Below are 18,270 nucleotides of genomic sequence, written 5' to 3'. Positions count from 1 at the left end.
AAGGATGGTAAAAAGTGTGTTGGAAAACATGACTTATGTTTGAGAACTCGAGAGTCTAAATGCTTGTGGACTGTTCAGAATTCTCATACCTCCATCTATTCAATATCTCCTCCCAAAACAGGGATGACAGGCACTGGACATGCCAAAGAAGGAATACAAAAAACTGACTCAGTCTTCATAGGCAATAAACACAATTGATCAATGATGTGAAAATCACAGTAGAATCTGCTCTTTGTAGTTAGTTAGACCAAAATTCAGAATCTTTATAAAAAGATACTGTGAGCAATTGCAACAGCTTTAAACCGACCTATTTAAACAAATCATCAATGTTGAAAAAGATCAGAAATGGAAAAAAAGATAGAGATACTGACCCTGATTTTCATGTGGCTGGTGAGAAGATGGCTAGAAAGTTAGGGAAGTCTGCTTGGAGCAATACTCTGATTCAATAGGTAACCTGAATCAATCAAGACAGCAGTACCCCAGAAAGGGAGTCAGAGGAGCAGAAGGAGAGAGTTAAGTTCTCCAGGGCAATGGTTTATGGTCAAACGTCAAGACATCTCTCAAGCAGATGGAAAGGAAATGAAGTGAGGCATAGCTGTAGCCAGACCTAGATACAGAGGGGGACACAAACCAATCATAACAGTGGGGCCTCAGAGTCAGTTATAGAGGTCAAAAGGTAAAGTCTTCCAGGGCATGGTTTCTAATCCAAGCAGCAAAGCCATTGGCTAGAAGATGGCCAGAAAATGAAGCATAACTGGAGTCAGGCCTAGATATAATGAGTAAATTGAATTCTCTTTAATGAGATCTATGATTACTCAGAACAGCTTCACCATTCACTCATGAAAAACAAAGTGGATTAAAAAATGCCTCTTGTCCAAATGTTGACACGTAGATAGATGGTCAGGACACGGAATCATTACAGATCGGTTTATCTGCCTGACAGAGGTATGGCAAATGGACAATGATAGACAATAAGATGGGCTATATTAGAATGAGCTGGATTACATTTGGGAAACGGGGTAATGCTTTTAATGATACTGAACTTGTCCCCCAAACTCATCTTTTTAACACAAATATTTCATCAGCAATACTGCAAGGTTATAAATTATGAAATACTTACTCTCCAAATAATCAGAGTTGTAGGTGACCCCACGCATAATGGAGACACACACAGCAGGTGCATGTAAAAGGCAGCAAAGATATTTGCAATTATGGCCTTTGCAGAAGAAGCAGCATAAAGAATATCAAAGAGGAAATGATGATTGGAAAAAGAATGACAGATGGGGGTATCCCTAGTACTGTCATAGTTATCTTCTAAATAGAATAAGACCTAGAGGAAAACCTTAAGCATGAAGATAGATCCTCTCTTAGGACCAATGGGAGCACATGAAAAGGACACCTCAAGATGAAAAGAGAAGGCATGGGTGGGGTTCAATCTCCATTGATAAAGGGAGCACTCATATCATTGAGTTCACAGATCCAGTAAAGTATAGTATAGTGGGCATATTATTGTGGGAATTCCTTTCATTTAAGAGTTGAGCTAGATGACCACTGAGATCCCTTAAGTTCCATGATTTCAGGAAGTAATAAAGTAGCGATAAAGTTCTATAGAAATAGAAGTTATTACTATTTTCTAAGAAACCCTAAACAATGTTCATCACCATTCCCCATGCTATTAGACTAACTATAATGTGGGCACAACTTGTTCAAGTAATGTTTTTTTCTCTCCCTCAAAGCTGAGGACCAAAATTCAACTTCCCCAGACCCCTCCCAAGAAAAAGGCATTACCCTCTTTATCACCTAATACTTTCCATGTCCCTTTTCCAATCCTTCTTAGCAAACAATACTTAATAGCTATTTGAAGTAATTGTACCTAAACACCACCATCAACTGGAAATAGAATCTATACTAGAGACGTATCATCAATTTACAACAATATGATTAAACTAAAATAAAAAACAAGGATAGTTACCCATTACCTGGCAACAGAGGACATACTCTTAAAACTGTAGGATATCAAATGGACTATCAGGTATGCTATGTCAAATAGGACAACTTCACAGTTAAAAGGACACTAATTACAATATCTTGTGTTCTTTCTGTGAAAACTGAATGAAATCAGAACCAGTGCCTCTCTCCAGGAGAGGCAACAAGATACCTTGATTAAAAAGACTGAACAAAAATCACAAGCAACAACATCCAATATGAGTTGGCCTTTTGAAGGATACTAAGGCTACCAGGGGACAGACAGCAGATCCAAACTTTCTCTTTCATTCAAGTCCAAACTGTACATTTCCTAGTACTCACAGCCTGCAGACACAGAAAACCTATTTCAGTTTCAGGGCCTATGGTCATGCCCTCCTAGATGAAGACAAGAAGTGGCTCTTGCCCATACTTACTGAGGATTGAAACTCCAGGCACTCTTCCTCATAGTCAGGGTCTACCTGATGAAAAAGAATCATTAGGAAGTTTAAAAATCCATCGCTTTCTCAGGATTATGGTCTCACTTTTACAAGGCTTCAAGGCCTGCAAATGATATTAGAAAAACGAGGAGCCTCTTTCTTCCCTTCTACAAAACTAGCATGCCACAACTACAACACACACAAGAAACACGAGCACAACACATACAGTACAATTGACCTCTTGCCAAGCAGTTGGCTCTCAGGTCTGGACAGAAGGAATGTGATTTAATGACTATCAAAGTGATAGACTGGCTCAGATAAAAGTCTGACAGAAATCAAATCAAATCTGCAGAAAGGAATTCTAAGAAATACTTTTTACTAGAATTTAAAATATAATACCTTTCAGCAAGAGCTATCTTTATCCTGGTACAAGAGAGGTAAGGTAACTAACACTTATCTTGGCAAACCATTGTAATCAAAATTCTACACAGCCAGTTAGAAAGTCCTTAGAGTCATATTTGAAATTTCAAAGTAGGCTTTTTATCCTCAACTCTTAAATATTTGTTTAAAGAGAAAAAAAATCATAGAATAAATCACTCAAGGATCATATCTCATAAAGAGCTTGGAACTTTTAAGCTCCACATCTTCAGGTCAGTAGGAGCAGAATGCTGATTCACCCAGTTATCAATAACCTTGAAGATCTATGATAAGTAACACCAATTCACAAGACAACAGAAGTCTTCTGACATTCTTCATGGAGCTACTATGAATAAATCTCAACATCTGCCACACTGCAGGAAGTCTCTTTAATTTAATGTATAAATTAAAAAGCAAATTCCTTCTGTCCTTCACTACTAAATCTTGCCTTTAAAACTCTTAACAGCCATTTGAGATGAAGTTATTTCCCTTAAATTTGACTTTTACTTTAATAGAAGAGACTGACCCCATCTCTATCCTCTCAATGCACCAAATGACCAGGTGCTGAAACTAAAAAAATTTAGAAGGCACCTTCAAATTTTTTCTTCTTGCAAGAGACTTTACCAAAATTATACTTGCTCTCACAACCTAACATATATATCTATAAATTTTCTACTCCTTCATATTTCTGGCATATTCATGTCATGTATCTAGGTATAAATCAACTCATAATTATTCCCAAACTAAGGTGTAGAATATGGTTGGACTTGACAAGATAGACAAATGAAATCCATTGATAATCCTAAGATGGCATTTGAAAGGTTAGTTTCTAACCTTCTTTTTAATCAAATCTTAATCAAGGTACCAACAACTAAACAAAATGAAAGGATTTTTACTACCTTTGTTGCTATGTCTTCCAGCAGAAGTATTAATAAGCACTCATAGGAAAAGGTTAAGTAGGAAAGGGGAGGGAGTAATTCACAAATCAGATAGCATGGAATGACATCGAATTGATTGTATTGGCTCTATGATGAAAAGGAAGCGACAGAACAAGGAGGGATAAGCCAAGGAGCCTGGCTGCACCTTACCTCTGCTGCTAAGTAGTGCCCAGTAGCAAGATGTTTGAAACGAAAGAGACTATTCCAGTATCCTGCTCCACCACGGCACGGGTCATGTTGTACCACCTAGCAAGAGGAATGACACACCATGTTAAAAGAAAATTTAATGCATTTATAGAATCACAACCAATTTGACTTTTTTAAATGGAGAGGAAGACTAGTAAGATAAGTGATCATCTTTCAACAAGTCTTCTGTAAGTCCAAACTTATAGGTAAAGTTAAATAATGTTTCTTCAGAGTACAAGTTGAATTGACTGATTAACAGAATAAAAATAATATAAAAGCCTTTATTCACAGACAGATTAGCTTGAATTTCCTGAGACAAAAAACAAGTTTTTGGAATTCATCTGCACCCATATGGAGCTAATGGTGTGAGCATCAAAACATCAATTGACACACACATGGTTTACTCTTGGCTGAAGAATCTAGACAATTTACTATACAACAAAATGCTGTCTTTTCACTTCTTTTCATTTCAGAATACACATCCACAAAGTCAACAGAAATTTTGAAAAGGTCTCCGAGTTTCTGAAAGTAACAAGGCACAAAATCATTTCAAAGGCCTGATATTTTTGTGGAGCATTCAGGAAAAGTAAATTGGCCCTAGATTTTCCAATCAGGGAAGGAAATTTAGGCATTGCTTTTAGGATGCAAGAGTGGAAATTCCTGAAAGCTGGGTTGATAAATGACAGCTAATCAAATAAATAATTCAAAATCAGAAATAATAAGTATCTACCACCATAAAATTGCTTTAAAAGTTAGTTACCCATATGATTTCTTAAATATGGGAACCATAAGAGGGTATTCTGACAGATTACAACCAAATTCATCCCAAATGGAACCATGAATCTTGGAACTTCCTTTTTTCTCTTATGTGGCAAATGGAAAAATCTCACCTAAATTGGATTCAATTCATATCATGGAAAATATGAAATATCTCTACAAACTGGCAAATAAATTTTGACTTAGAATCAAAAATTTCTGAGTTCAAATCCAACTTCAGACCCTCACTAGCTGAGTGACCATAGGAAAATCATTTAATTTTTGCCCACCTCAATTCTCTCATTTGTAAAATAGTGATCATGATAGTACTTTCCTCCCTGGGTTGTTCTGAGTATCAAGTGAGATACTTGTAAAATGCATTGCAAACCTAAACAGTGCTATATAAATGCTATTTATTATTACTATTTAGCTATAGTAATGTCAATAGCAGAAAAGAACAGAGAGACAGAGACAAAGGTAGACAGAAAAACACTCAGAGAAACAGAGGCACTCCCCTTCAAGGGGTGAATAAATGAACAAATTATGGCATATGATGAATCTCATGAAACACTGTTGAATCACAAAAAACAACAAAAATGTGGAATTCAGAGAAATATAGAAGCATGCAGAATCAGAACCAGGAAAAGTATCATGCACAATGACTGGAATAATGCAAGTGAAAAAATATGCTCAAAGGCAGCTCAACTCAGATTAATTGCAATGCTTTAGACAAACAACATGTGCCAATCACTATGGCATATACTAGAAGACCCAAATATAAAAGTGAAATTGTCTCTGCCTTCAAGGATCTTATATTCTATTAGGAGGATACATGTCACTAGTACATTAGTCTCAGAGAACAGATGATGAAACATGTCTGGTCCCTTGTGAGAAATGGGAGCCTACAAGGGCACAGTGGTGCATCTGCTGTCAGACTCCATGGGTTTTTCTTAACTATTTAACTTTGTGTTTCTTACCTCACTGGGGTGACATACGTGTATGTATCAAAAAAATTACTAATATGTAAAATAAATGATATCAATAAAACTTTTTTTAAGGAGAGGATGCAGAAATTTAGAGTGAAGGAGTATTATTCTTAGAAAGCCATGCGTTTGTTTCTCACCCTTCTCCCACTCCTCGTGGCTTACCTCCACCTCCCACAGCGCTTTGGAGCTGGTGGCAGAAGTGGCTGACTGCCTCCCCGTAGTCCTCAAGAAGACGTGTTGTTTCTTTCTATGCTCGTCACAGGTCAGAAACTTCTCTTGCTCTGCGTGGAACAATCTGACCACGTCACCCTAAGGATGAACACACGCGAAATAAAAAGAAGTTCTGACTCAGCTGACACAAGATGATGAAAATACAGGCCGGTCCCATCAGACAGCTCGAACCTACCCCTTTCAATATGTCATCTTTGTTATCGCTCCATTTCATGAAGAGGACGATTTTCCAGCTGGTGTTGCAGTTGACAGAATTGACCTGGAAAACAAATGATTAGGTTGACAGAACGTTCAGTCAGGTAGGTCAACCGTGACATGCAGGAACCCCTTTATCAAGCTCATTAAATCCTCATTACCACACAGCAGATAAAACTGAGGCTGGGGGAATAACTCTGTAAAGTCATCTACTACCTGAGTACCTGCAGAATCAAGGTGTGGCTACACTGCTAACTAGGGCGATGCCCTTCTGTGGGAAGGACAACAACATTTCGAGGAGAGGTCTAGCACTACCTGCTTTTGTACCCCTGATGGAATTGACCCAGCTATGGCTCCTGGGCCAAACTCTTTTCATCTTGAAACTGTTACCTGATCTTCTAAATATCTCTTGCTAAAGTGAAGTGAGCAGAACCAGGAGAACATCTTACAGAGTAACAGCAGTACTGCAAAGATGATTAGCTATGAAAGGCTTGGCTACTCTGGTCAAGACAATGACCCAAGACAATCCAAAGGACCCATGACGACAAGTGCTATCAATCTCCAAAGAGAGAACTGATGAACTCTGAATGCACATTGAAAAATATTTTTTTCACTTTATTTTTCATGCTTTTTTGTGGAATTTTTTGCAACATGGCTAAAATCGAATTATGTTTTGCATGACTTCACATGTATAATCGATATCATATTGCTTACCTTCTCAGGGGCAAGAGAAGGGTGGGAAGGAAGGAGAGAATTTAGAACTCAAAATTTTTTTTTAAATAAATGGTAAATTTTTTAAATATACAATCGGGAAATATTTACTGAAATAAATAAACACCTAATTAAAAATAAAGTTATGAACCCCAAAAAACCAGCTATCTCTTGCTAGTAACTCTACCAAACCTCTTGTTCACCAGCCAGAAAGGAAAAGAGGGGAAAGGAATAAGCATTTCTATAGTGTCTACTATGTACCAGGCACTGTGCTAAGACTATGTACCAGGCATTGTGCTAAGAACTTTTTTTTTAATACAAATATTAGCCCATTTGATCCTCACAGTAACCCTGAGAGGTAGGTGTTATTGTTATACCCATTTTACAGTTGATGAAACTGAGGCAAACAGAGGATAACTGATTTGCCCAGGGTCACCCAGTTAGTACAAGTGTCTGAGGGTAGATTTGAACTCAAGTCTTCCTGACTCCAGGCCCAGCATTCTATCTACTGTGTCACCCAGCTGTCTCCAGGACAAGTCCAGAACACAGAACTTTTTTTTCTATTCTGAGAGAATATAGGCTAAATTTGACACCTTTATAACTCAATTAACATGACTACTAAGAAGCCAATTCTCTTCCATCTGAGACTTAACTCTTTCAGCTTTCCAACAAGAACAATTCTCTCAGGCTCAATTTTCTTGTCTGTCAGATGAGAACAATAATATCACCTACTCGGTAGGGCTGTTGTGAACATCAAATGATACAGAAGCTAGAGAGCTGAACTTGGTACCTCAGACACTTCTTAGCTTTGTGACCCTGGGCAAGGCTCTCTGTGCCTCAGTTTCCTCATTTGTTTAATAAGAATGTTCGACTCAGTTTTAGCAGCCTCTAAAGTCTATTCCAGCTCTTCTGTAAAGTGGATTGTAAACTTTAAAGTGCTATATAGACATTATTTTTATTATTATTATTACCCAGTATTACAATTATTACCATATGCTTAATTCCTGGGCTTCAATTTCCTCCTTTGCAAAATGAGAGGGATGCACTTGATCTCTGTCTCAGGTTCCTACCAATGCTAATATTCTATGATCCACCATAAGTCTATGTACCTGTTGAGGGATCACAGCTCAGCGTTTTATTTTTATTTCTCTTACCTCATTGCAGCCCGGGTTGTCCACAAGCTGGTGACTGCTGGCATGAAGAGGCTGTCCAGCATTGACAGGATTCAGAACCACCTTGTCTCCAATGACAACCTAGAAAGAAGGGACATGTCCTCAGAAGGATGAAGGCAAGGTGGAAAGCCTATAGTTTCTTGGCTCCCGGACATAAAGCAGTTTGAGTACAAACACAAACAAGTACTTCATAACGTAGAGTTTGCAGAGACTGGTACAAGGCCCAAGAGAGCCTTTGGACAGTTTTGACACATCCCACAGGTCAACATACTGAAAACCTGCCTACCCCAAACCTCCACTGAGGGGGAAAAGGGGGCATTTAATGGAGCAAAAGGTATTTGACCCAGTTTAGGCAAACCTTCTCTATTTATTTATTTCTGAGCTTTGTGAAATATGAGGATTGGCTAAAGGAATTCAAGCTGTTTCAAGCTGGAAAAGAGAGGATTTGATAGAGGGAGAGCGAGGAGAAATCATGTTGTCTTAAGTATTGAAGGGTCAGCATATAGAAAGGGAATTAGCCTTGGTTTTGGTTCCAAAGGGTAGAAGTAGGAGCAATGACTAGAAGTTGAAGAGAGGAAAATTTCAGCTCGACACAGGAAAACACTTCCCAGCTCTGCTAAAACAGAGTAGGTAGCCTTAGGAAGCTACAGCTTCCCCTTCATGAGGTTTTCAAGCAGAGACCAAAGACTACTATAATATGTCATAGAGGGATTCTTTCTTGAAGTGTGGCTTGGAAAATAACAGCTATCAAGGTCTCTTTCAGTTCCACAATCTGGAGGCTATTCTGAGGGTTCCATCATTTAATGGATGGCACCCGGGTTGCTAAGATCTTAAATAAATAGTCAATTACAATACAAGTTGCTAAAGCTCACCAGACCATATATTTCAAGCTAAAAGGAGGCCTTCTATGTCTGGCTCCTTTAATTTACTAGTGAGGTATTTGTGCTCCAGAGAAGTTAGGTGAACTGCCCAAGGTCACTCAGCTAGTAGGGAACAGAGCTAAAATTCAAACCCGGGTCTCCTAACTCCAAATGTAGCATCCCTGCTGCCTCTCTAACATCTTCTAAGATAGTTCCTACATAGGAAGAGATGCGGAATCATTTACCCAGTTAGGAAGAGAGGCAAAGAATATAGTAGGAGTTTTAAAAGCTTTAAAATAATGAGCCTACTCCATTTTGGCAGAGCTAGGAAGTGCTTCCCTGTGCTGAGCTTACATTTTCCTCTCTTCAGCTTCCAGTCGTTGCTTTTACTTCAGCCCTTTGGGGCCAAGAACGAGACCAATCCCTTTTCCATATGCCAGTCCTTCAAATATCTTTTAAAAAGCATCAGGTCCCCTCTCTGTCCCTCTATCAAATCCTCTCATTGCTTTCACTGCTGGCAAACAGGTTAATGTAAGGCTATTGCAGATAATCCAGGCAAAACTTTCCAGTTGGATGACTATTCTCAGCGACGTTCACACATATGTTTTTTCAAAGAGAAGCAGGACCGCTCAGGTATCTCTTCTCCCCTTGACAATGATGAGTTGGGATGATTCTATCCAAAATCCCCAGTGGAATTTCAGGGGCCTGGAAGCAGGGCATTTCCCAAGGAAAGGCTTTGTCTTTGCTCCTCTCCTAGGAGAACAAAGACTAAATCTTTTCTTTCTAAAGGACGTGCTTCTTTGTCCAGATTTTTAGGCAGGCCACATGAATCACAGGAGTCTGACCAAGACAGCAACCAGAAGGGGAAGGGGTCATAAAAATGAGATATGGGACAAATCAAAGCAAAGGCTTTATCAAGAGACAATTAAATTTGTGGCATGGTGGATAGTGGACTAGGAGTCAGGAAGACCTGGGTTCAGATCCTATCTCAGATACCTAATGATTGTGTGACCCAGGACAAGTCACTTAACCTCTCAGGGCCTCAGTTTCCTTTTCTGTAAAATGAAGGGGCTAGACTCAGTGTCCTCTAAGGTTCCTTCCAGCTCTAGACCTATGACCCTATGTAGTTTCACATTCCAAGAAACTCCTTTGTTTCTATCTTCAAAGGCTCCTCTTTAAATGTCAAGACAGGGTTCTACGGTGATTTTTTTCTCTACTGTGATTTGAGTGGCCAGGCAAGAATTTAGTCACTAACATTTACAGAGCTCAGGTTGGCTAGAACAGAACTCACACGCGATTTCTGAGGTCTGGGCCTATGACATCCCAGCCTGGCAAAGAGGATAGAGAACTTACTTCTGAGTCAGAAAGACCAGAGTTCAGGTCCTGCTTCTGACCCCTTCTGGTTGTATGCCCAAGACAAGAGACAATCCTTCGGCATCCCAAACAACTCTCTAAGATAATAAGTATAAAATAGCTGCTGATTTGCATAGATAGAGGACGTTTCCTCACCAGGCATGGCCCAACCTGGAGCAGGATAGCTGTAACTTCGTTTCAATAATTCAACCAATATTTTTTATGCAACCAGGCCCTGTGTGTACAAGGTTATCTATGAAGTGCTGGGATACAGAAACACATATGGAACAGTCCTTGCCCCCATGTAGCTTACATTCTACTGAGGATCAGGGAGGAAGATTATTTTAACATCTCCAGTTTTTTTGAAAGCTGGAGCTATAAACTGAAGGTGTGGCATGTAGTATAAAATACCTTCTAACAGGGATTTGTACTTACACTGTCCCCTATGGACCGTAGCTTGTAGAATGGCTGAATGTAAAACCAAGATCCTTCATTCCCAGCCTCATCCAAAGTCACCCTCATTGCATTCTTCTCTAGGAGAGCTGGAAGCCTCTTATTCACTGTTAGGTATTTGTTACTTTTCAAATGTAGGAGCTAAAACCCAGAAAGAGAAGATGGAAATCCATGAGGGCCAGTCTTTCCTTAGGATACCTCCATCCTATACAATTGCATATAAAATACCTTTCCTTGAACTACACTCATTCCAGAAGTTGAACCTAGTTTGACTAATATTTAATCAAAAACTAGTTTGATTGAGGGGTTCCAAAGCATTCTCTCCATGAAAATAACACTGAGAACTTTTGACTCAATCAACCTTGAAGGGACGCAGAAAAGAATGTCCTTCCTCTTACAGAAGGGTGGACCAAGGACAGAATCTCACTGCACTCCACTCTGTAGTATCTGCTGTGTTAAGGGTTTCTAGTAAGAGCTACCAGACTAATTGTTAGCCCCTTAAGGACATCAAAATAGACTCAAGGCTGTTTTGGAAGCAAACTGACCTCCTTGCAGAGGGCAGAGAGAATAGGTGATTATTCTTTCCAATTCATTCTAGTCCATGCCAGAGGCAAGAGAGACAAGCGCATAACAAAATCAGAGGCCAAGAAGTGAACTCAGAAATGTGGGCTCTCTCCAACAATGCTTTCTCTATTTACATAAGATGACAATTAATCTAAATCCTACAGTCCTATCCTGGCCTCGAGTTTAAGAGGGGGTGAAGGATAGGAGGAAGAAGAAATTCACTACTTGACCACCATCATTATTCCTTATCAAATATTCTCCATCTTTCACCCCAGAAAATGGGTTCAGTTGGCAAGAAGTGGCATTCAAATAGAAATCTAGGATCTAGAGATACATCTCTTTAAACTTGGCTGGGCTGTCTTGGCAACAAGGAGTTATTCTCTGTTCAAATACACTTTGGAACTGCAGAAGCATCGAGTCAGCCATCCCCACCTACCTGGATGACATTGCCATACTGGATGACAGTTCCCAGTAGCTTCCTATTTTCTGTCTCGTTCTGCTTTTTCTCCAGATCGGCCGCATGCTGGAAAGAAAGAAGGAATTGCCAGTGAAGGGGCAGCTTTCTTCTGCTGCCCAGTTTGATGACCTTTTCATAACTTACAGCAATCACAAAAGATTAATGGGTGCATGAAGATAGTCAGGAACTCAGTGAAGTCAGGCAGAGGATCTAACAGAAAATTCCATGAACTCTGCAATTCTTTGGTTTTCTCATGCTTTCTTCCATCTTTCCACCTCCTTATCCTTCCCTCCTTCCCCTCCCCCACACCTGCAAAAAGGGTAGAGGTTTGACTGAAACTGTTGTTTGACTGTTGATTCGAGAACAGAGTATCAGCTTTTCTTGCATCTCTTCAAGGGGTGTCATACAAGAAAGCACGGGGAAAAGAAGACGGTCTTAGTAAATATGGAGAGGTCAGTGAATGCTGGGCAGGCTAACAAGGACGTCCGGAGGCTTCTGGGCTTGGTTGAAACGCTGTTTTCATAAGTCGTTATTTCTCACTATTTTATTTGCACAATATTTATTCATTTGCTCATTTATTTGGTGCTTACAATATGCTAGGGCAGGGGTGGGGAACCTGCGGTCTCAAAGCTACATGTGGCCCTTTAGGTCCTCAAGTGAGGCCCTTTGACCGAATGCAAACTTCACAGAACAAATCCCCTTAATAAAAGGATTTGTTCTTTAAAACTTGGATACATACAGCTCCGGTAAGGGTTCATGACTGGACGTGAACTCAGGTCTCTCCTGACTCCAAATTCATCTCTCTTTCATCCGAACTACTTTTTCTCTATCACAACAACCAGGAAAGGAGAGTTGTTGTACTCAGGCTATCCAGAAGCGAGTATACCACATCCCCTTCTCCCAGTCCTGGACAGGTGTGTGGTGAAAAGGAGGGTGTGGGAAGAAACCTAGCATCTAATCTGGTCAATAAGTATGCCAGGGCTTCCCACACTATATTTTCCAAAGATTCCCAGTCTTCCTTTACGTCAAATATTCTCAGAAAGTGGCCAGAAATAGGCCTTACTCAACTTTCTGTACATGATTTCTTACAGCTCTGACCAAGAGCAATGATGCAGACCAGAGAAAATAATGTATATAAAATACTCACTAACTATAAAGTGCCATATTCAATTAGACACTTACTGTACATTTAATCCATTTTTACAACATTATCCTTTATAATTATAATCCAATCTTAATTATGTACAGGCAGCCTAACTTCTACAACATTTTGATCCCCAAAAGGCTCCCCTCTCTCCCTTAGTCTTGCTTCCCCCTGATACTGAGTAAAGCAATGATCATACTGGCCTCTTTAAAGTATGAGTGCCAGCCTTGGCAAAATTTTGAAGTAGGAGGTTATGACGTAGTAGAAAAATCCCTGAACCTGCAGTCAGGAAAACCAGAGTTCAGATCCTGCCTTGGATGTTTATAAGCTGTGCAAATCACTTACTTAACTTCAGTTTCCTCATCTGTGCAATGAATAGTGATGGTTGTGATACTTACCTCAAAGGGCTGTTCTGAGCCTCCAATAAAGTAACGTATGGGAAGTGCTTCAAAAAAATTTAACATGCTACACAAATGCCAGTTCCTCCTGCTCCTCCTCCCCCTCCTCCTCCTCTTCTCTTCCTCCTGTTACTATAATGTGTGTGAACTCAAGCAAGGCTCAACTTCTCTGAGCCTCAGTTTCCTCTTCTGGAAAATGAGCAAATTGGTTGGGATGGCTCAGAGGACAAAGCACTGTCTCTGCTGTCAGAGACCCTGGGTTCACATCCCACCTCTGATGGTTACAAACTTGGGTCAAGTCACTTAACATAATGGGAAGAGCTCACATTTTGAGATAGCTTAGAGATTGCAAAGACCTTTATGTAGATTATCTCATCTGCTCCACCAGTTTCCTCATCTGTAAAGTGAAGGAGACGATTCAGGAGGCTTCTGAGATCTCTTCCATCTCCAGAACTGTGATCTCCTGACTGGTCTCTAGGGTTTCCTTTAATTCTGGATCTGAGATGGCTCCTTTTCCTTCAGACCTGATTCAACTCCAAACTCTCTCTAGTCAAAATATCTCTGTCTGGTCTCCCTCAAGACCTCTTCTCAAAGGCTGATGGAGGGGCACCTAGGTGGTGCAGTGGATAGAGCACTGGCCCTGAAGTCAGGAGTACCTGAGTTCAAATCCGGCCTCAGACCAAACACTTGACACTTACTAGCTGTGTGACCCTGGGCAAGTCACTTAACCCCAACTGCCTAAGGCGGGGAAAAAAAGGCTGATGGAATAAGAAAACCTAGGCTAAGGTGGATACCATATGAAAAGCTAATAACCATTTAATGTCTAAAAAGAAGTCTTCAGTCCATTGGGAGACTTCTCTTTCATGTAAAGGCACAGGTAAGAGTCACCTAGAAATGAGAAAATATGAATGGGTTGCAATTTGGCTTCCTTTAAGCCTTGATTAAAATCCTATTTATTATAGGAAGCCTTTCCCAACTCCTCCTAATTCTAGTTTCTTCTCTCTGTTAATTATTTCCTATTTATCCTGTCTATAGCTTGTGTGTGTGTGTGTGTGTGTGTATGTGTGTGTGTGTTTGCATGTTGTTTCCCATTCAAGTTCCCTGAAGGCAGGGGACTGTCTTTTGTCTTTTTTAATATCCCCAATACAGTGCCTAGCACATAGCAGGCACTTAATAAATGTTTATTGACTGACTGATTAATTTATCCTACTGAAAGGAATGATGACATGAAGGAAGGCATAGTTCTATTTACCAGAGTAAAGGAGGAGTTACTAGGTGCTCATAGGTTATTTCTCCTAGGTAACATAGCTGCATTTTAACTGTGCCCGCTTGCATGCACAGGACATCAAACCAAAGGACCTTTAGTGGTGGGAATTTCAGATATCACAGAAAGCCAGTTGGGGAATTACTTAAGGTCAGATAATCTTCAGGTGCTCATGGAATCACACTGTTTAGGCAGTTTCCTACTCTATCCACATATAAGCCTCCTCTAGGTTAAGATTTAAAAGCTTAAATCTGATGGGAATAGCTATCTAGATGGTGAATTCCAAAACCAACTGAGAGTGAGTCCATAAGAACTATGTGAGACTGCCCCTTCACTGATGCAAACAATAAAGAGTTTATTCTCATTCTACCAGATCCTTAAGATAAAATTCCATTCAAATGTTTCTCTATTTATTTTAGCTTACGTATGATGATTCTGATGCTTCTGAGCTGAGAAAATTTCACTGGATTAAAATGTAAATCTCCCCAGACAAGAGGAGAACAGGACAAGCAGTGGCAGCCATTATGGGTGGCCCATCATTTCTCTCTCTCTCTCAATCTCTCTCTCTCTCTCACTCATACACACACACACCTCTATCCTCTCTCCCTCCTTTTCTCTATTTCTTTTCCCTTTCTTCTCCTTTCTCTTCTTCCCTTTTTAAGCCTTTATGCCCACTGGCATTTACAGGCATAGCAGACCTAATGAGGATAATGACCCCTTATGACAGCCTTACTCTCCATTTGTTATTTAGAGAGAAATGTTTATACTAAACATCTAGCTATTGGATCTTAAAGTTAATATTTCATTTTGCTTTGAAAATGGTTTTCTTTGTGAAGCTTTTGGAAAGATGTCACCAAACAAATCAAAAAGGGAAATTATACCTTGAGAAGTAAAGGTAATGGAGTTAAATAAAACAAAAGCCATCTTATTACCCTGAAATATCCCTTTTTCCACATATAAAATCATTACACTAAAAAGACTACTCCTTGGCTAATCAATCTACCTAACCAATTATTAAGTTTCTACTCTATGCAGAGCACTGTGGCACACAAAGATTTTTTTAAAAATCAAAAGCATACTTCTCTTTCACATCCACTAATGTCTTACTCCAAAGCCTCATTGTGTGATGTGGAGGTGACCTTGGTTTCTTGAAGACTATTCCAGGAGAGCACTTGTTCCAGCAGGTTCTGCCAAGTTGGCAAGACTTGAGCAAAAATGCAGTACATCTGTTGTCTGAGGACCAGCCTAGCTAAGTGTAAATAAGGGTCATAGACCACACAGTACAAGACTAAAGTTTCATAATTTGAAATATCCATGGACATGGTTTATGGGAGTGCCTCATTTTATAGGCAAGGAAAGTGACGACCCCAGAGAACTTAAGTGACTTGTCTAAAGTCACACCATTCTGTATCAGTAGAGGGAGTACCCCACGCTGACCAACTCACAGCTCTTTGACATATTAGCACATCCCTCTCTATGGAACCTTGAACTATGCTTCAAACTGCCAAGAAATAGGGGCCAACAGATCTATACACAAATTTGGAAGCAATACATTCATCACTAAAGACTTTAAATGAACATCAGTGACTTAGGAATAAATACCAAAGAATTTGGAAATTTCACCTAAATGAGTTAACTGATCACAGTCAAATTAAAAACCAGCAAAAAGAAGTGACGGCTCAAAATTAATCACCCCTATAGCTTTGTTAGAAAGGTAACATGTACAACAAGGCTCACAATTGAGCTTACCTGCCTTTCCAGAATGAAGCACTAAATTCAGAGGTTACATTTATTATTATTTTATTATTTAAATTTATTACTATTCTCTTTTTCTTCATGTTATCTTCATGGAGGGGGAAGGGGGTAAAAAAAAACAGTAATATTTATTGTTCACTAAATGCATCAATATAAAACATTTTCCTTTAGCCTCATAAGGCAGCACTGAGAGAATGAACTACAATAGATAATGGTCTCTAGACATCAGCAATTATCATGTTATTTTAGGTTAAACAAGTGAGGTTGTATGTAGAAAACAAGAAAGGCAAGTGGGGATAATGGACAATGAATGGTCTTAAATTTACCAATGAATCAACAAAACTGTTTCCAATAAAGTTAGGGCCGCTATCTGCAAAATTGCTGGAACAAATGCTGAACTGGCCCATGATTTACTGTCTCCAGATATATTTCCCCTCTCTATCGAATGTATGTTACAACTTTATCCCTAAACTGAGGGCATACCACTTGCTCCTCTTCCCCTTGTAGGACCAGCTGAAAGGCAATTCAAAGTTCCAGAGTAACGACTATGATTATTAATCAGTGATGTTACCAAGTTCCTTAAGGAAAACCAAGATCAACTTTCTTTACCATTGCCCAGGCTGCTATTTACTCTGCTGCTGACATTGGAAAGACCTGATTAAATGACTGCAAAAAAGGTCACTGGGATAGTAGGAAAATGTCCTCCCTCATCCCCTTTTTTTAAGGTCAACAAGCTCAAAATACATCATGGGATATTATATTAGGCTTCTGGAAACAAGTAATGCAGGACTGAGTCTCAACAGACAATAACGAGTTGTCACCATCTCGGTTCCTCTTACCCTGTCCAAGCTTAAGGCTCATATTAAGAACTGGTCATTTCTGAGAACCAAACAATGTGAGAGACCGTTTCAACGGAACAGGTAAATCATCGTCAGGAAACAGTCAAGACCTTTAAAATGAATGTCATGGTCGGGGGTGGGGAGGGGAAAAGAATCAAAGAAGCATGACCAGAAGATATATGAGAATGGTGGAGTCCAAGGAAAAAAAGCCTAGACTAAACTTGTCAGGTGTGTCACAGTGGGGATTCCTGTCATATATGGGTTTGACTAGATGGCTCCAGGGGTCTCTTCCAACTTTCAAATTCAGTGATTCTGTAAACACTAAAGACCACTAGATGTCAGCCTTCTTAAATCACTGTGGATTCTTGAGAGCAGGCAAAGGAAGTGAGGTGACCCAGGTTTCTCATCCCTTATATGGTGTTAATTTAAAATAATCCAAACTTTATCATGGGGGACATAGACTCACAGCCTAAAAGAAAGAAATCCATTTGAAAAGAGCCGGTGACAAGAAAAGGTAAAAGAGTAATTAGTCTATTAATGTCTCAATGGATATTTGAAATTCATCCATATATCTCAATGTCCTGGAAAAGATACCACAAAAACGAAAATACTTAAGAAGCCAACTACTTATTTGTACAGTCAGGGGGACTGAGAGTTCACATATCTGATCCTATCCTAAAGGAAAAGGCAACAATGGGTATTTTTTTCTATGGATTGAGGTTAACATGAGTCCTGAAAATATTTCATTTGTTTTTTTTTTAAATAAGATTGAAAGATGGCACCCTGCCATTAATGGGGATGCAGTAGAGGCCTGGCAGGTAAAAGAAATATTTGGGGATTGAGAAATGTTCACAAGAGTAAATCCACTTTACATCACAGAAGGAAAAGACAACAGAATGAATCTGGGTCTACTGAATACTTTGTTTACATACTGGATACTGACCCAACCAATTGGACATCTACTTTAAACTGTTTATATTTGTGGTGATGGATCTGTGTTGATCTCTTCCCTCCCCCCCATTTAGAACCAACTGCACACATCAGTGAGATTGCTGCCTAGGGTTACTAGAGCAGTCTCTGGATGAAGAACAGGGCAAGGGTAACTAACTAATCCTTGCAGAGACTGTACCCTTGACCTTAATGGGTCACCTCTTTCACTAAACAACTGAGCCTATTCAATAATTCTGAA

The 18,270-nt window shown here is 39.6% G+C and overlaps 1 protein-coding gene across 3 annotated transcripts in view; it reads right to left on the bottom strand.

The window, feature by feature from the left end:
* Window positions 1–18,270, bottom strand: part of ITPR1 (inositol 1,4,5-trisphosphate receptor type 1) — a 394,249-nt gene that overhangs the window by 217,225 nt on the left and 158,754 nt on the right. For 2 of the 3 annotated variants that reach the window (XM_027863906.1, XM_027863904.1), the window contains exons 6-12: window positions 11,661–11,747; window positions 10,643–10,801; window positions 7,977–8,075; window positions 6,092–6,175; window positions 5,848–5,994; window positions 3,908–4,003; window positions 2,400–2,444 (exon numbers count right to left, since the gene is read on the bottom strand). In XM_027863906.1, the coding sequence (XP_027719707.1) occupies window positions 2,400–2,444; window positions 3,908–4,003; window positions 5,848–5,994; window positions 6,092–6,175; window positions 7,977–8,075; window positions 10,643–10,801; window positions 11,661–11,747 (717 nt within the window). The remainder of the gene's footprint in view (window positions 1–2,399; window positions 2,445–3,907; window positions 4,004–5,847; window positions 5,995–6,091; window positions 6,176–7,976; window positions 8,076–10,642; window positions 10,802–11,660; window positions 11,748–18,270) is intronic. The other variant, XM_027863905.1, reaches the window with a different exon arrangement.

The sequence above is a fragment of the Vombatus ursinus genome, unplaced genomic scaffold (assembly GCF_900497805.2).
Source record: "Vombatus ursinus unplaced genomic scaffold, bare-nosed wombat genome assembly UNPS02014773.1, whole genome shotgun sequence".
NCBI lineage: Eukaryota > Metazoa > Chordata > Mammalia > Diprotodontia > Vombatidae > Vombatus > Vombatus ursinus.
The sequence above is the reverse complement of the archived record's forward strand: the minus strand, read 5'-3'. Positions and strand labels throughout refer to the sequence as shown.